Here is a 15,670-nt window from a genome sequence, read left to right on the forward strand (position 1 = left end):
GGGGCATCTGAGTAGCTCAGTAGGTTAAGCATCCAACTCTTGGTTTAGGCTCAAGTCATGATCTCAGTTTTTTGGGTATGAGCCCTGCATCAGGCTCTGTGCCGGCAGCATGGAGCTTGCTTCTCTCTCTCTCCCTCTTGTTCTCTGCCTCTCCTCCACTCACACTGTCTCTGTCTCTCTCACATAAATAAATAAACCTAAAAAAAGTCTTTATTGTTTAGAGATATAAATTGAAATTTATAAACTAAATGGTATGATGCCAGGGAAAATACGGTAGAGAGGTAAGAGTGGAGGAAGTGGGGTAGGGGGCATGAGAATAAAACAAGTTTGGCCACAAAATGGTAACTGTTGAAGCTGGGTAATAGGTACATGGGAATTAAACTGCTCTCTTTACTAATATACATATTTGAAATGTTTCATGACAAAAGGTTAAAAAAAAAACCAACCCAGATTCAAATCCAGATCCTCCAATTTACCTAGCTGGGTCCCCTTGGATACTAACAGCTCCAAACTCAGTTCCTTATCTGGATTACAGATATAACAATGGTGATGTCATCAAGACTAAATAAAATATTACATGTTAAAAGAGGTGTCTAAACTCCAACACACTATACGAATGTTCATTGCTCTTAGAAGTATTATTACAGATGGTTAGTGGTAAAAAAGTTATATTATCATATAATAGTAAATATTGCTAAGAAAATACATTACTAAGTATCTGAAATCTGGAGAAGAGAAACGCAGATTAAATTCATGTAAAACATGAGGGAAGCATTTATTTACACCCCACAGTGTTCTAGGGACTTTGCAGGCACTGGGACAGAGATAAACAGACTTGTAGTCTCTGGGCTTAGAAGCTTAAAGTCTGAAGGAGAAAGACATATATGATGAACAGTAGTAATACTAAGAGCTAATAAATGTGCTAAGAGGCCTGTCCAGTACCCAGAAAAATGCTGGCTATATAATAACCACTGTTAACTGAGTAAAAAGTCTTACAAAGCATACACTCATTCATTCAACAAATACTAATTTACCACCCCACTATCAACTTAAATCAACTATCCAGTTAAAAAAACAAAAACCCCTCTTCAAGATGAGCTTCCATTCTGGTGTGAGGAACAAAATAAATAAGAAAATTATATGGATTATATAGTTGGCAAGTGCTATGGAAAAAACAAAATCAGGGGCGCCTGGGCGGCTTAGTCGGTTGGGCGTCCGACTTTCGCTTAGGTCATGATCTCGCGGTTCGTGGGTTCGAGCCCCGCGTCGGGCTCTGTGCTGACTGCCAGCTCAGAGCCTGGAGCCTGTTTCAGAGTCTGTGACTCCCTCTCTCTCTGAGCCTCCCCTGCTCACGCTGTCTCTCTCTCTCTCCTAGAAATAAATAAAACATTAAAAAAAAAAAAATTTTTTTAAAAAAAAGAAAAAAGAAAAAACAAAATCAAGGAAGAGGGCTAGGAGGTTCTGGGGTAGAAGAGGCAGTTTCAATTTTAAATACAGGGATTAAAAAAGGCCTTAATGAAAAAAGTGACACTTAAGCTAAGACCTGAACAAAGTTTGGGAAGCAGACATGTGAACATCTGAGGGAAGTGTTCTAGGAAGAAGGAAATGTACGTGAAAGACTCTGAGGAAAGAATGTGTTTGGCAGAGAAAGTGGCAGACCAGGTCACTGGGCAGCGGAAGAGACACGGGGTGCTAGGCTGATGGAACAGCAAGTGAAAAAAAGGTGTTTGGACAACTGCAAACATTTCTGACTAAGCTAGAACATTATAGGAGTAAAGGAAAAGACCCTTCATGTCATACATAAAAGACTTAAATAATCATAGTTTATAGAAAGAAGAGAGGCTGAAGGGAAAAAGGAGGTTGGGCAAGTGAACATCTGAAGACATTACATGTATTTCACAGATGAAATATGAAATACAAATCATCTATAATGTATTCTTAAAAATTTCAAAAATATGCTTAATCTAAATCTAACTAAGCCTATACTGTATATCTAACTTTCAGTTCCTAGTAAATAAAAGGGATAGAGAACAAGTAAACTAATTCAGAAAACAAGACATTTTATAAATAACTGACTGAGTTTATCAGATCAGCATCACCAAAATAATAAATTTGTTCTAGATTTAAAAAGATCAGTGCCATGTGTGAATAGTGTTGGCATTTTGATTTTCGGCTCAACTGACTGAGCCACCCAGGTGCCCCCATGTCCAACTCTTGATTTCAGCTCAGGTCACGATTTCAAAGTCAGATTGAGCCCCACATTGGTCTCCAAGCTGAGCATGGAGGCTGCTTAGGATTTTCTCTCTCCTTCCCTCTGCCCCTCCCCCAAGCCGGAGCATGCATGCATGCATGGACATGCGTACGCATGCAAACACACACACACACTCTCTCTCCTCAAAATAAATATATTTTTTAAGTCCCTTACTGAATACTTTAGGGAAAAATATCATGATATTTTAAAAAAACTTCAGGAAAACAAAGGGAACGAATTTGGCAACATATTAGTTAACTATTAAATCCCAGAGATGGGTATTTGGCAGTTCATTATAGTATTGTCTCTACTTTTCTATAGGCTTAATAATTTTCATAATAAAGTTTAGAACTCTGATTCATCTGTGATTCAAATACTTGGAAATCATTTCTTCCCTTGTAATTCAGATCTTACTTACAAAAACTGAAAAATAAATACATCTTGTGAATTTGATGTCAGGATTTGGATCTTTTTCATCTCTGCATCTATAGTGCCTGGCACACAGAAGGCATTACTGAATGAACACTTTCTTACTTATTTTGCTATACGAACCCATTCTTTACACGTGATACAATTCTCACACATATTCTCATCAGATCCTCAAGACCATCTTACCTTATAATAATGTTCCAAGAGAATCCTGACTACTCCCTCCACACTTTCTGCTTCAACAGGCTTCCTGGCAAACTGGAGCAGGTACTGCAAAGCATCTGCTGGGGAGGTAGCTTTACACAGATCTATGTGGAGTGCTGCAGATTTACTTGGCTTGGTCAGTCGGAGTTTCTTGGTTGCAATTTCCTCCTGCTGTTGCTTCAAGGGAGTAGGAAAGGTAAGACATGAAAACAGAGTCTGTAAATTTAACTTTGCCTCATTCCCTTATACCAAGTAATATATTTAGCTAATAGACCTAACTTTAGGAAAAAGCAGTGTTATGAACACAAAAAAGTGCACTAGATTGGAGACACGGTTAAGAGTCCCCATTTTGCTTTTCACTAGCTCCGACCACTTGGGGCTAGTCATTTCATTTCTCCGAGTCTCAGTTTCTTGCTCTGTGAGGTAAGTCCACTAACGTTTTGTTCTGCCTGTCTCTTAGGACTGTTGTAGCTTTAGGGTTAAAAGGACACACAAAGGATCTGCTCCATTCTTTATTTAAAAAGAAATCTCTGGGGCGCCTGGGTGGCTTAGTCGGTTAAGCGTCCGACTTCCGCTTAGGTCATGATCTCGCAGTTCGTGGGTTTGAGCCCCACGTCGGGCTCTGTGCTGACTGCCAGCTCAGAGCCTGGAGCCCGTTTCAGAGTCTGTGACTCCCTCTCTCTCTGACCCTCCCCTGCTCACGCTGTCTCTCTCTCTCTCCTAGAAATAAATAAAAATATTAAAAAAAAAAAAAAAAAAAAAGAAAGAAAGAAATCTCAGTTCTCTAAACATACAGACAATGCCCAGGCACCCAGCTTCCCTCCTAAGAAAACTGAACTGATGGGAACTGCCTGCAGCTTACACTGACTAAAACGTCTTCCCCTTACTCCAGATGACTACCCAAACCATTCTGCCTTTATTCAAAGGATGGCTAGTGTAAAAAAATTTAAAAATACCTTGCAAACTGTAGCCACTTAACAAACTTTTTCATTACTGAATAATTATTCAGCCTTAGGGGTTGTGCCTGAGTTCCAATTCCGCTGCTGCTCTAAGTAAGTTATAACTCTTACCTTTATGATTTGCAAAATGAGAATGACACTACTACCAGTCTTTCTCAACTAGGGATCATCCTCTCAACCACAGGACACACAAAATAATTTGGGTAACTATTTTCTCAATTCTCCCAAGGATGATGCATAACTAGAAGCTTTCTAGATGCATTTGTTACATATAATGGGTGCTGTAAAGTTCATCCAAAAAGGAACCTGTCACTCCAGGGCTTACATCAGGCCCTGGCAGGTAGGTATAGAAAGCATGATAACATAAGGCAAATGCTGTATCAATAATTTTCCTTAACACCTAATGCATCATTTTGATATCTTGAGCAATCACCTCTTTATAAATGTACATTCCCGCAGAGAAAAGATTAGGATTATTCTAGTCAGGAACACAGTATGGCATGATAAAGAGACCAAGGGTTTTGAAGCAGAGGAATTTGGGTTCAGTAACCACTTGCTAGTGAGGGAGGCCTGTCCTTCTATAAAAAGGAATACAGTACCTATATTGTACAGATATTTGAGAAGTCTCTGTCTTTAATTGTATAAATACATAATAGCACAAAATACACACCAGCATACCAGTTCTCTCTCCCTCCTTATCTTTATAGCAGAGGGAAAGACAGAAGCCCTAAGACCTCATTTCATCACTGTATGGTAATGATTAATGCAGAATGAAGTGAAGAAATGAGCTTTTTTCCTAAAATCCTTACTCATTCCTATCCTATTCTACACAAACTCAGCCTTCAGTGTTATCTAGGCTCCAATCAGTTCAAAAGCTGAGAGAGATTTCTTTCCCTAGAGAGTAGGTAAGGGGGAAGACAAACCAATATCTGCTAACAGTCAACCATCAATAACATTTTGGCAAGCCAGGACCTATAGTCTATCCAGGAGTGATAAAGTTAGACCTGATCTGGAGGCACAGGTGATAAATACATGACACATTTGAAGCCTGAGGGCACAACATCCTGACTTTGTGACTTTCAACATCCTGGCCTTAAGGCTCCCAACACCCTGGAGCTGACCAAGCCACAAGAACAGAACTTACAGCTCTCCTCTTCAACCTCTGGCCCAGAGTAACCTATACCTTCATTATAAACCGTAATAGTTCCAGCAAGAGCAGAGCCAAAAACTCCCCCTCCCACCCAGTAGGAGGAGTCCCTTAGATGACTGGAGACAAAACTCAGTTGGAGACAGCCCTGGCTATGATCTATAACCTATGCAAACACAAAAAGACAGCCCTAGCTCCAGAGCAGTAACTACCTCTGGGCCTGCCCACTCTGCCACCTTGAAAGTGTACTGTCCTTAATTAAGCTGCTTTGTGCTTGCTACATTCCTTCTGACCGTCTTTATTCGAGTTTGGATCATCACATAAATCTTTCTATGGGGAATCCAAGAAGTGAGACCTCCAGTCACACAACATACGATGTAGACTCTATCACTCATAAGAGGGGACACAGATGAAGCAGGCATTATCTCTGTCCTTAAGTAGCCCAGACTGGTAGGGAAATATGTACACTGTGTAAAATTAATAAAGGGGAAACTCATTAAAATTGAGGAGGGAGGACACGAGGGGAGGCTAGAAGGAACAGTACTACTCAAGAGTCAACTAGGGAAAGAACTGCCCATTATAGAGGCCAAAAGAAGAATCAACAGGAAAGAATCATCAATTATAGGCTCCAACAGGGAAAGATGTACATGGCCTCTCCTACAAGAAATCAACCACTCTTGCAACTCAGCCAATGAGAAACTCTCATCACCTTAGACTTTGCCTTCAAAACAGCCTCTCCTGGACGTACCTGGGTGGCTCAGTCATTTGAGCATAGGACTTTGGCTCAGGTCATGATCTCATGGTTCCTAGGTTCGAGCCCTGCATCAGGCTCACTGCTGTCACTGGAGAGCCCGTAGAGAGTCCCTCTCTCTATCTCTCTCTTGCTCAAAAATAAATAAACACTAAAAAAAAAAAATCCTCTCCTGACTTCTTTCTCCATAAAATAAGGGTCCTCTCCTCAGTTTGCTGGACTTGCCTACAGTTCTGCCTTAGCTTGTATGTGCCAAATTGCAGCTGTTATTCCCCAAAAACTACATTTTGCTGGTAAAATAACTATTTTTAAGGTCAACAACTAATAATTATAGTAGCACTGAGGAATAAGTACAAATAGATGAATATAGAATGCTTGCTACAGAAGCAGGGGAGGAAGAGACAAAACTCTTGCTGAGATTTTAGTTGAGTCTTGAAGCCAAAACGTGAGAGCAAAAATAAAAGGAAAAATGACATGCATTCCATTTAAAGGAGACAACAGGTACAAGAGTCTGGAGAAGTGTAAACACATGGCATGTTTGGAGGAAGGGTGAGTAGTCTTGAGAAGTGGAAACAATAGAATAGGAAGAAATGAAATCACACTGGGTAACAATGTGAATGAACTTAATGCCACTGAACTGTATACTTAAAAATGTTTAAAATGGTAAAAAAATGTATTTTACTACAATTATAAAATCGTACACACACACAAAGTACACAAGTGGGCAAGGGAAGCAGACCCAGAAAATTCCAGAAAGCAAACCACAGAAGGAGCTCTGTGAAATAAGAAAAACTTTCCTGAGGAGGCCCCTGGCTGGCTCAGTCCATGTAGCATGAGATTCTTGATCTCAGGGTGGTGAGTTCGAGCCCCACATCGAGCAGAGAGTACTCAAAAATAAAAAAAAAAAAAACCTTTCCTGAATCTTGACTCATTCTAAAAGTTCAAGAAAACTATTTCACATAAAATGGAGCAACAAAAAGTGTCAATGTTAAATCTCAGTTATTTTGAGAAAAAAAAATAAGGAATAGACTAACTTCCCTACAGTGGGAATATGCTACAAAGATGTGATAAGTGAAATAAGTGAAAAGAGGAAGAAAAATTTGATTTTTCAATGGAATCATCTCTCTGTAGTATAATCACAGATATGTCTTCCTGTCTCTCCCACTAGTCTGTGAGCTCCTAAAGGACAAGGACCCTAACCTTTACTGGACTTCTTAGCTCAACACTTTTCACTACACCGGATACACAGTAACCACTCATTTACTCAATAACCTGTTGTTGAAGGAATTAATTAAATGTTTAAGGACAGTTTCCTGCTGGATGGTCTGTCTTGCTACCTAGAAGTCTAAGGATCTAGGGGTACTCTACAGATTTAAGGATGCTTTTGATCTACTAGCATCCATTGAGAGTTTGTCAGAAATGCAGATACTCGCCTCACCCCACCCCCACCCCACTGAGTATAGTCTAGACTTTAACAAGATCACCCGGTGATCTGCATAAAAAGTCTGAGAAGCAGCACACTAGAGACACCCTGGGATTAACCTCCACGTTAGCAGCACTTATGAGGAGACAAATGGAGAATCCTGCTTTGACAGGGGCTCGGCTCACCTGTCCTCAACTCCAAAGGAATAAAGCACTCTGCCCTACTTCCTAGGTAAGCTGTTCCACCAATGGAGAGTTCTGCCCCTATGCAGCCTGTGACCCTCACGTGCTTTGGCTGGGTCTTGAGATTTCTAAAGGCTCCTCTTTCAATCTCTTAAGAGTTTTGCACACAACCAACTTGTCCCGGGGCGCTTTTTTTGAAATAGAGTTGAGAGAGGCTCTACCAGTTATTAGCTCTGAATCCCCTTATCCCTCCAGAAGTCCACATCTGTAAAACGAAGATGCTAATGTAATGTAACCCGAATAAGCTGAAATAACGGATAAGACATCTTCGCATATTGTAAAGTGCTATTTGTTCTCGGCAATAATTCTATTTTTTTAGTAGTCTCAGACTGCACATATTAAAAATGACCACAGCAGCTGCAAACGAACACGCCCACTTAGGTGTAGTTTCAGAGAGCCTATATAAGTACTCGGCACTCAACCCAGGTTTGCGGCGCCTGTTTTGCCAAAGTGTCTGGAACGTGCATAACCTTCCCCGCCCGGGACTGGTCGCGGGACCTTTCCTTCCGTAAATTACCTGAACCACCTTAGTGAATTCCTCGTACACTCGCTTCTTTAGGTGCGCCGCCATGATTGCCCGCGGACCCTCTCAGCTTCCGTACTCGACAAGGGAGGGGGGGGGGGGGTGGAGGAAGCCGGAAAACTTGTCTAGGCCTGAGGAACTCGCCACAGTCCCACAAGGCAGTGGGGCTCTGGGAAAGAGAGGCCTCTTCCTGCCGCTCGACTGCCCTGCTGCGGCGCAGCCCGGTTTGTCCGCCTGCGTCTTCCGGCCCGCGGGAAAGAAAATGAAGGCGCAGTGTGAGGGGGCGGTGCCTCTGGTGGGAGGAGACTGGACTGGAAGGGTGGAGGAGCCAATAGGAGCCTTTGGGGGCCGGCAGGTGGTCTCAAAGTGGTCAGAAGACTGGCGCTGAGCAGAGCCAAGGGAGGGTGGAAGTACACAGGGCACTGGGCAGAGGCAGGATGATCCTGAGCTAGAGGCAAAACGTGGGGCTGCGTGAGGACTTTCACTTGAGTGATTAGGGAAAGAGGCCCAGTGGGCATTCCCATCGCCCTTTGCCGTTCATGTTTGCTGCTTGTAGCTTTATTGAGCTCTCCTTTTGGTTTATCTGTGTGCCACCCCTCTCCTGGCAGGGGATTTTTTCTTGCTCTCATTCCGGTTGTTTGAAATGTACCCTTCTTTTAAGGAATCAAACGTTCCTCTGAGAGCTTCGGAGAGAGTGGAAAGAAACCTGAGGTGAGGGTGCCTGCGTGGCTCAGTCTGTGAAGCGTCCAACTTCAGCTCAGGTCCTGATCTTGCAGTTTGTGAGTCTGAGCCCCGCATCCGGCTCTGTGCTGACAGCTCGGAGCCTGGAGCCTGCTTCAGATTCTGTGTCTCCCTCTGTCTCTGCCCCACCCCAACTCACTCTCTCTCTCTCTCTCTGTCTCAAAAATAAACATTTTTGAAAATTTTTGAATTAAAAAAAAAACCTGAGGTGAAGGGTCAAGCACCGAAATTTCAGACTGTCACTGGCACTTAATGAACAAAGAGCCTCAACTACAAATGTGCTCGCACCTAACCTAACCTAGATGTAGTGATAATGGAATGAAGTAGTGCAGAAACATTCGGCAGATTGTAAAATGTATTCTACGTCAAGTTTTGCCTCCGTCATTAAACTTTAGCTGTTGTTTCCTTTTTTCATGCGGATGCTTAGAAGAAGCAGGCTGTGGTAAGTACAGAAGACCCCAAAACACAGAAAAGATGGTCTTAACCCTCAAGGTCGTACAGTGTAACTGGGAAGAGAGACACCTAAAAAATAGTTAGAAGGCAAAGTGATGAGGGAGCGTGTAGCAAGCTGAGAGCAAAATACAGGCCAACAACACTCCCTGACCCCACCCCCTACCCCTGAATGTATGCTATGTTCCTTCTCCCAAAAACAAAGGAAAGGGGTTTAAGTGCTTGCCATGGTAACGTGGGAAACTAAGGCAAATGAAAAATTAAAAACCCTTACTGCCTACAATCCACTGACAAGTTCTTTTTTTTTAATGTTTTAGTATTTTATTTATTTCTGAGACAGAGACACAGTGTGATCAGGGGAGGGTCAGAGAGAGAGAGGGAGGTACAGAATCTGAAACAGGCTCCAGGCTCTGAGCTGGCAGTCAACACAGAGCCGGATGCGGGGCTCGAACTCACAAACTGCAAGATCATGACCTGAGCTGAAGTCAGACGGTTAACCAACTGAGCCACCCAGGCGCCCCCCACTGACAAGTTCTGGAAGCCAGCAGAGTGACCTCTCTCTAGAAGTTCAGCTGCCTGGATGATGACACTTTGCTAGAGGCAAAAAAGAACCTTAGCTTAACGTTATCCCAACCTCGAGAATCCTGTAAGTCTACTTCCTTTGTCTCAACTACCCCCAAGATATATCCTTGCTTATGGCCCCTGATATACATATGAAGGGTCTCAGGACAGGTTTTACTAAAAGGTAATAAATGGCATTTCCCTAGCAATAGCTAGCCCCTCAAGGCCCTGGAAACCTTGCTTCCAAAATTGCTTAGAGACTTAATCTATCCCTGACTCCCTCTCTACTTGAGGGTATATAATGAGTTACCCATAATGACCCCAGCGCAGCTCCTCCTGCCCCCAGGTCCTGTCCCTGTGCTTTAATAAAATCACCTTTTTGCACCAAAGACGTCGTCAAGAATTCCTTCTTGGCCATTGGCTCCAGAGCACCCACCATCACCCTAAAACTTCATCAAAATTATCCTTGGATAACATGAATGTGATTCAAACAGACCTACTAACTTCCTCAGGATGGAGGTGGGAGGGAGGCAGAATAATGACCCCCAAATAAAAGATTTTGGTATGTGGATTATTTCTTTTTTTTTTAATTTTTTTTTTAGTGTTTTATTTATTTCTAGGAGAGAGAGAGAGAGAGACAGCGTGAGCAGGAGAGGGTCAGAGAGAGAGGGAGTCACAGACTCTGAAACAGGCTCCAGGCTCCGAGCTGGCAGTCAGCACAGAGCCCGACGCGGGGCTCGAACCCACGAACCACGAGATCATGACCTAAGCGAAAGTCGGACGCTTAACCGACTAAGCCACCCAGGCGCCCCAGTATGTGGATTATTTCTAACTGAAGACAATCTAGGTGCAACAAACTCAGGAAGAGGTGTTTACCTTCCCCTTAACTTCTTATAAGAATTTAGAGGGCCTGTACTAATTAATTTAAAAAATTAAAAAATTAATGTTTATTTTTGAGAGAGAGAGATAGAGACAGAGCATGAGCGAGGGAGGACCAGGGAGAGAGGGAGACATAGAATCCAAAGCAGGCTCCAGGCTCTGAACTGTCAGCACAGAGCCCAATGCAAGGCTCATGAACTATGAGATTATGACCTGAGCAAGAGTCAGATGCTTACCTGATTGAGCCACCTAGGTGCTCCTAAATATATATATATGTATATATATATATACACACACACGTATATATATACATGTGTGTATATATATATATATATACATAAATTTTAAACAGTGAATGTTCAAGAAAGAAAGGCATCCCAGACCACAGAGCCTACCACATATACAAATGTGTTGAGTAAAATGAAAAGCACAAACAGTGCCTTCAGTAAATGTTAGCAGCTATTACTATCACTAATATATTCTATCTAATCCAAGCTGCCAGCAATGTCAGTAAAACAAACCATTATTTTAGGTAACACATAAGAATTTAAGAAAAATGTTGAGAATTAAAAGAATCAAGAATTAAGAAAAAAAAACCTAAAATTAAAACCAGTGGTTTCTTATTGCTTAGATTTGTTATGTATATTTACTGAAGGAGCCCTTTTAAACTTATTTACACATAGATTTGTATCCCGTGTCATACTGCTGTTTCCATGCCCTTCCGTGCACATTAAAACTTTTCATTTCAATGCAAATTATAGGGTAATCTCTTTGAAGATTCATTAAAGGGCAATCAAAGACAACAGATGCAGAGCTCAATGGAAGTGATGACATGAACTGCTGTGACCCAGTCTACACATGAACAATTGACCAACAGCAATCCTAGATGTGTCCTGATTTCAGAGATGTTAAATGTGCATCTAAGCATCAATTACTGAAAGTACTAACATCATTATTATTAGATATGGCTGCAGGAAGGAGTTGGGTGTACCCAGAAATGAAAGAAAATTCAGTTTATATTGAGAGTAAACTGCATACAGGGAGAAACTGGGGCCAGACTGGTATAGAAACAGGAATAGTCCACATTCCTTTTTTTTAAATATTTTTTTTATTTTTAAGCAATCTCTATACCCAACACGGGGCTTGGGCTCACAACCTTGGGATCCAGAGTTGTACGTTCCACTGACTGAGCCAGCCAGGTGCCCCCGTCCCACATTCTTTAACGTTGAAATGAAAAACTCTCTCTATTGAATTGATGATATTTTCATTTTACTTCATTATTGCACATGGGAATAGAATGAGGCGCCCCAGTGAATCCCTTGAGCTTCAAACAGAGTCTTCCCTGTCCCCAATGTAGAACAGCAACCCCATTTTCCCTAAGGAATTGGGGTTAGTCACTCAGATAGTAACCCATTCTCTGCTTGTTGGCTGAGCAAGAGGAGCTCTGAATGACCAGGAGGCACACGTTAAACTGTAATGGAACAATGACAATGTTCTTTAGTGGAATGACTCCTCCCTTGGGGACTAAATACCCCAAACCCTCTGAACAGAAGAGTTCATAAATGAGTTATTAGGTGTAAAAATGATAAGAACCACTCTTACCTCCTCCCCTCGGTCCCTAGACCTATGTATTCTAACTATGGGAAAAACAATGCTAAATTTTAGCTATTGGTATAAGGTATATATACATCAAATCTGTAAAACAGCACCCAAATTCACCATGTGCTCTCAGCTAGCCCCATAAGTGAATCTGCAAAAGGTCATTACACTATTTTTCATCATAGGAGCTACATTTGAGTGATGGGGTACCTAACAAGAGCAAAGAATTTCTTTGCTATAATTCTTTCATCATAAAATAAGTTCCTTAGTCCAAACCAATGTATAAAATACCATGAAAATTCATAAGGTATCCATGGATAGTAAGGGTTGGCAAAAACATTGCAGTTAAGTGTTAGCAGAGTTTTCCAGGGAAACAACCATAGGAGAGATGATAGATAGATAGATAGATAGATAGATAGATAGATAGATAGATAGATAGATAGATAGGTGATAGATAAAGATGGATAAGCTACTATAACAGAATACTACAAACCAAGTGGCTTATAGACAACAGAAATTTATTTCTCACAGAAATTTATTTCTGGAGCCTGGGAAGTCCAAGACCAAGGTATAAAGAGATTCACTGTCAGGCAAGAGCTCGCTTCCTAGTTCATAGACAGCTGTACTCTCACTGTGAACATGTGTGGCAGAAGAGGCAAAGAGCTCTCTAGGGTCTCTTCTATAAGAACACTAATCCTAGGGCGCCTGGGTGGCTCACTCGGTTAAGTGTCCAACTCTTGGTTTCGGCTCAGGTCATGATCTCACAGTTCATGAGTTAGAGTCTCACATTGGGTTCTGCTCTGACAGTGTGGAGCTTGCTTGGGATTCTCTCTCTCTCTCTCTCTCTCTCTCTCTGCCCCTCCCCTGCTCACTCTCTCTCTCAAAATAAGTAAATTAAATAGATAGATAGATAGATAGATAGATAGATAGATAGATAGATAGATAAACTTTAAAAAATTTAAAAGGGAGCACCTGTGTGACTCAGTCAGCTCAGTGTCCGACTTTGGCTCAGGTCATGATCTCATGGTTCATGAGTTCCAGCCCTGCATCAGGCTCTGTGCTGACAGCTCAGAGACTAGAGCCTGCTTAAGATACTCTCTCTCTCTCTCTCCCTCTCCCTCTCCCTAATTGTGCTCTGTCTCTGTCTCTCTCTCAAAAATAAACATTAAAAATTTTTTAATTAAGAAAAATGAACACCAATCCCATTCATTAGGATTCTTACCTCATGACTTAATTATCTCCCAAGGACTCCACCTTTGTATTAACTATGACATTGAGGGTTAGGATTTCAACACATGAATTTGGGGTGGGGTAGGCGGTGGCAGGGACACACAAACCCAGTCTATAGCAGTAAGAAATCCAGATCCAAATTTGGAATATGTATCTACTCTGTGAGGACCAATCACCACTCCCTCCCTGATGGAAAGGATCCAGTATATGGTAGAATGATTGCAAAAATGACCCTGATGCTCCCTCTCTCTGTATGTGTACCCTTTGAAATATATCTCTGAAGCTGCTTCGGTTAAGAGATGGAGTCTCTGGGGGCACCTGGGTGGCTCAGTCAGGGAAGCGTCTGACTCTTGGTTTTAGCTCAGGTCATGATCTTTGTGGTTCGTGAGGTCGAGCCCTACGTTGAGCTCTGCGTTGACAGCATTGGAGCCTGCTTGGGATTCTCTCCATCTCTCCCTCTGCTCCCCTCTCTCAAAATAAATAAATAAATAAACTTAAAAGAGAGAGAGACAGAATCTCTGTCTCCACCCTTTGAATTAATCTGGCTTTGTGACTGGCCAGTATAAAGTGGCGGGAGTGATAGCCGGACAGTTTTCAGCCAAGGCCTCAGTCCATCTACATACACATTCCCCAGGCCTTTTGTTTGATTTTGGAAGCCTACCATTGCCATGAGAATAAGTACAATCAAGTCTGCTGGATAATGAGTGACCAGATGGAACAAGCCAAGCCAAGCTGACCCCACTTAGGCCATCTTAGACCAGCCCACCCCTGCTGATCCACCATCTGACTACAGATGCATGAGGGAGCCCAACCAAGACCAGAAGAATTGCCCCGTCTGTAGTTTTGTGAGAAATAATTAATGATTATAACCTTAAAGCACTAAGTTTGAGAATCAGGAGGTTGTCCTGTGGTCAGACAGTCCCTAAGATGCTAAGGTGATTTGACACATTTCCATAGATTCAGTTGGTAAGGAGACAAGCCCAAATGGATTTAGATAGTTTATTATTCACAGGATATCAGGTGGCATGAATTTCATGTTTTCATTAGTTCCCTTGCTCCCCAAGCACCATGGAGGTGATGCAGGTAAATGCCATGCACACAATAGATCTGTAATACAGATGAAGAACACTGAGCTTAGGAAACCCTCAATCTTAAAAGAGGAATGCTAGTTGGGGCACCTGGGTGGCTTAGTCGGTTAAGCGTCCGACTTTCGCTTAGGTCGTGATCTCGCGGTTCGTGGGTTCGAGCCCCGCGTCGGGCTCTGTGCTGACTGCCAGCTCAGAGCCTGGAGCCTGTTTCAGTCTGTGACTCCCTCTCTCTCTGACCCTCCCCTGCTCATGCTGTCTCTCTCTCTCTCCTAGAAATAAATAAAAATTAAAAAAAATAAAAAAAAAGAGGAATGCTAGCAAACTTGCTCTCTGGAGAGAGACTTTATCATACTGGTCAGAAAACAAATCTGCCTTCCAACCCAATGAGAGACCCTTTTTTAAATCATCCTGAAATATCTCCAGGATTGGAGGGTGATACCAACTTTATTAACTTTATTACTATTATTTATTTATACTTTTGTAATGTAAGTCTCCCCAGCCCTAAATAATTTTGCAGACGTCGTCAAACAAAGCTGTCAACACCATTTGCTTAGAAATGTCAGTATTGCTTCTAACAGTTTGTTACAGAGTAGTCTAGTTAACTGATTTGCAGTGCAATCAACCTATCACCAAGAAGTGTCTAGTCTCTCNCCAGTAATAATACTGTATCAGGAGCTCAGTGTTGGTATTTGCTGTTGGACATCCATCAGGAGCCAGACTAGCTTTGGTGAGAGGAAATCTATACTGTAGAGCCCATTCATAGCCATCATGGCTACCTTTCTCATGATTCCATTGAGCAAGCACTTGGGAGCTGGAAAAAGAGGCTGACTGACATCCACAGGTTAGATGGTCATGTCCATTTATTTTTTGAGAGCCTCTTCTGGAATGGATGCCCTCTGGTGGCCATTTGGAAGAAACACAAATATTTTCACCATTCCAAGAGCCCATCCACACATGGACTCCCCAGGCCTTCTTATCAGGGTCTTCCAGTCTAGTACTTTCCAAGTCTTTAGACAACCAGGAAGGGGCTTGGGCATGCAGTACCTAGGGATCAGCTTTCGAAAACACTGAGCAGAGCAGAAATGGATGGGGGAGGGGAGCAGGAGAGGATGGGAAAATAAGCAGAGAATTAAAAAATAAATAAATAAATAAATAAAAGAGGTCCTCTACAAGAACAAGGAGACCTGCAAACC

General features: G+C 42.2%; 1 protein-coding gene across 2 annotated transcripts in view; it reads right to left on the bottom strand.

Moving 5' to 3' along the window:
* The window catches only part of INTS4 (integrator complex subunit 4), a 116,613-nt gene extending 108,609 nt beyond the window's left edge, over window positions 1-8,004 (bottom strand). Inside the window, exons 1-2 of one of the 2 annotated variants that reach the window (XM_077767537.1) lie at window positions 7,924-8,004; window positions 2,867-3,061 (exon numbers count right to left, since the gene is read on the bottom strand). In XM_077767537.1, the coding sequence (XP_077623663.1) occupies window positions 2,867-3,061; window positions 7,924-7,977 (249 nt within the window). In that variant the 5' untranslated portion in view covers window positions 7,978-8,004. The remainder of the gene's footprint in view (window positions 1-2,866; window positions 3,062-7,923) is intronic. The other variant, XM_077767538.1, reaches the window with a different exon arrangement.
* Between the last annotated feature and the right edge of the window lie 7,666 nt (window positions 8,005-15,670).

This window comes from Crocuta crocuta, unplaced genomic scaffold (genome assembly GCF_008692635.1).
Source record: "Crocuta crocuta isolate KB4526 unplaced genomic scaffold, BGI_CrCroc_1.0 scaffold561, whole genome shotgun sequence".
NCBI lineage: Eukaryota > Metazoa > Chordata > Mammalia > Carnivora > Hyaenidae > Crocuta > Crocuta crocuta.